General features: G+C 62.4%; 1 protein-coding gene across 1 annotated transcript in view; it reads left to right on the forward strand.

Annotated features, from left to right (window-relative positions):
• Nucleotides 1-848, forward strand: part of EMH_0023290 (zinc finger (CCCH type) protein, putative) — a gene marked incomplete at both ends in the record, with an annotated part of 4097 nt that overhangs the window by 1660 nt on the left and 1589 nt on the right. Inside the window, one exon of the mRNA XM_013502105.1 lies at nt 1-635. Within this exon, the coding sequence (XP_013357559.1) occupies nt 1-635 (635 nt within the window). The remainder of the gene's footprint in view (nt 636-848) is intronic.

Here is an 848-nt window from a genome sequence, read left to right on the forward strand (position 1 = left end):
CGGATCTGCTGCTAGCGGGGGCCCCCGCCTTCGCGGCCTTACGATAGCTGAGGTGCAGCAGCAGTTGCTGCTGCTGCAGCAGCAGCAACAGCAGCAGCAGCAGCAGCAGCAACTGCAACTCCAGCAGCAGCAGCAGCAGGCTGTACCCTCAGCCTTTCCTTCTCTCTGCCCCCAGGGGGGCCCCCTGGGGGCCCCCCCCCTCTTCCCGCTGCAGGGGGGGTTGATTGGGGGCCCCCTCGCAGCGCATGCAGCAGCTGTACATACACCCCAATACCATCACCGTATGCAGCAGCCCCTCATATCTCCTCTGTCTGCTGCTGCTGCTGCTGCTCCTGTTGCTGCTGCTGCTGCTGCTGCTGCTCCTGCTGCTGCTGCTGCTGCAGTTACCCCCGTAGCACAAACAGCTTTAGCGATGCAGACGCTGCTGCAGCAGCAGCAGCTGCTGCAGCAGCAGCAGCAACTGCAGCAGCAGCAATTGCAACAGCAGCAACAACTGCAGCACCAGCAGCAGCAACTGCAGCAGCAGCAGCAACAACTAGGAGTGGTAGAGGGGGGTCCTGCTGCTGTCGGGCTGCTGCAGCAGGAAGCAGCAGCAGCAGCAGCAGAACAAAGCGGGGGGCTTGATACCGTCTGCGGTGAGTTGCTGCTGCTGCTGCGCTGCCTCATTGATCAGAAGCAGCAGCAGCAGCAGCAGCAGCAGCAGCAGCATGAACAGCAGCAGCAGCAGCAGCAACAGCAACAGCAGCAGCAGCAAGGGCTTCTGCTGTCACCGCACCAGCAGCAGCAGCAGCAGCAGCAGCAGCAGATTCCTTCTTCTCCTCAGGAGCAGCTGCAGCAGCTGCTACAGC

Source organism: Eimeria mitis, genomic scaffold (assembly GCF_000499745.2).
Source record: "Eimeria mitis Houghton genomic scaffold, Emh_scaff830, whole genome shotgun sequence".
NCBI classification, from domain to species: domain Eukaryota; phylum Apicomplexa; class Conoidasida; order Eucoccidiorida; family Eimeriidae; genus Eimeria; species Eimeria mitis.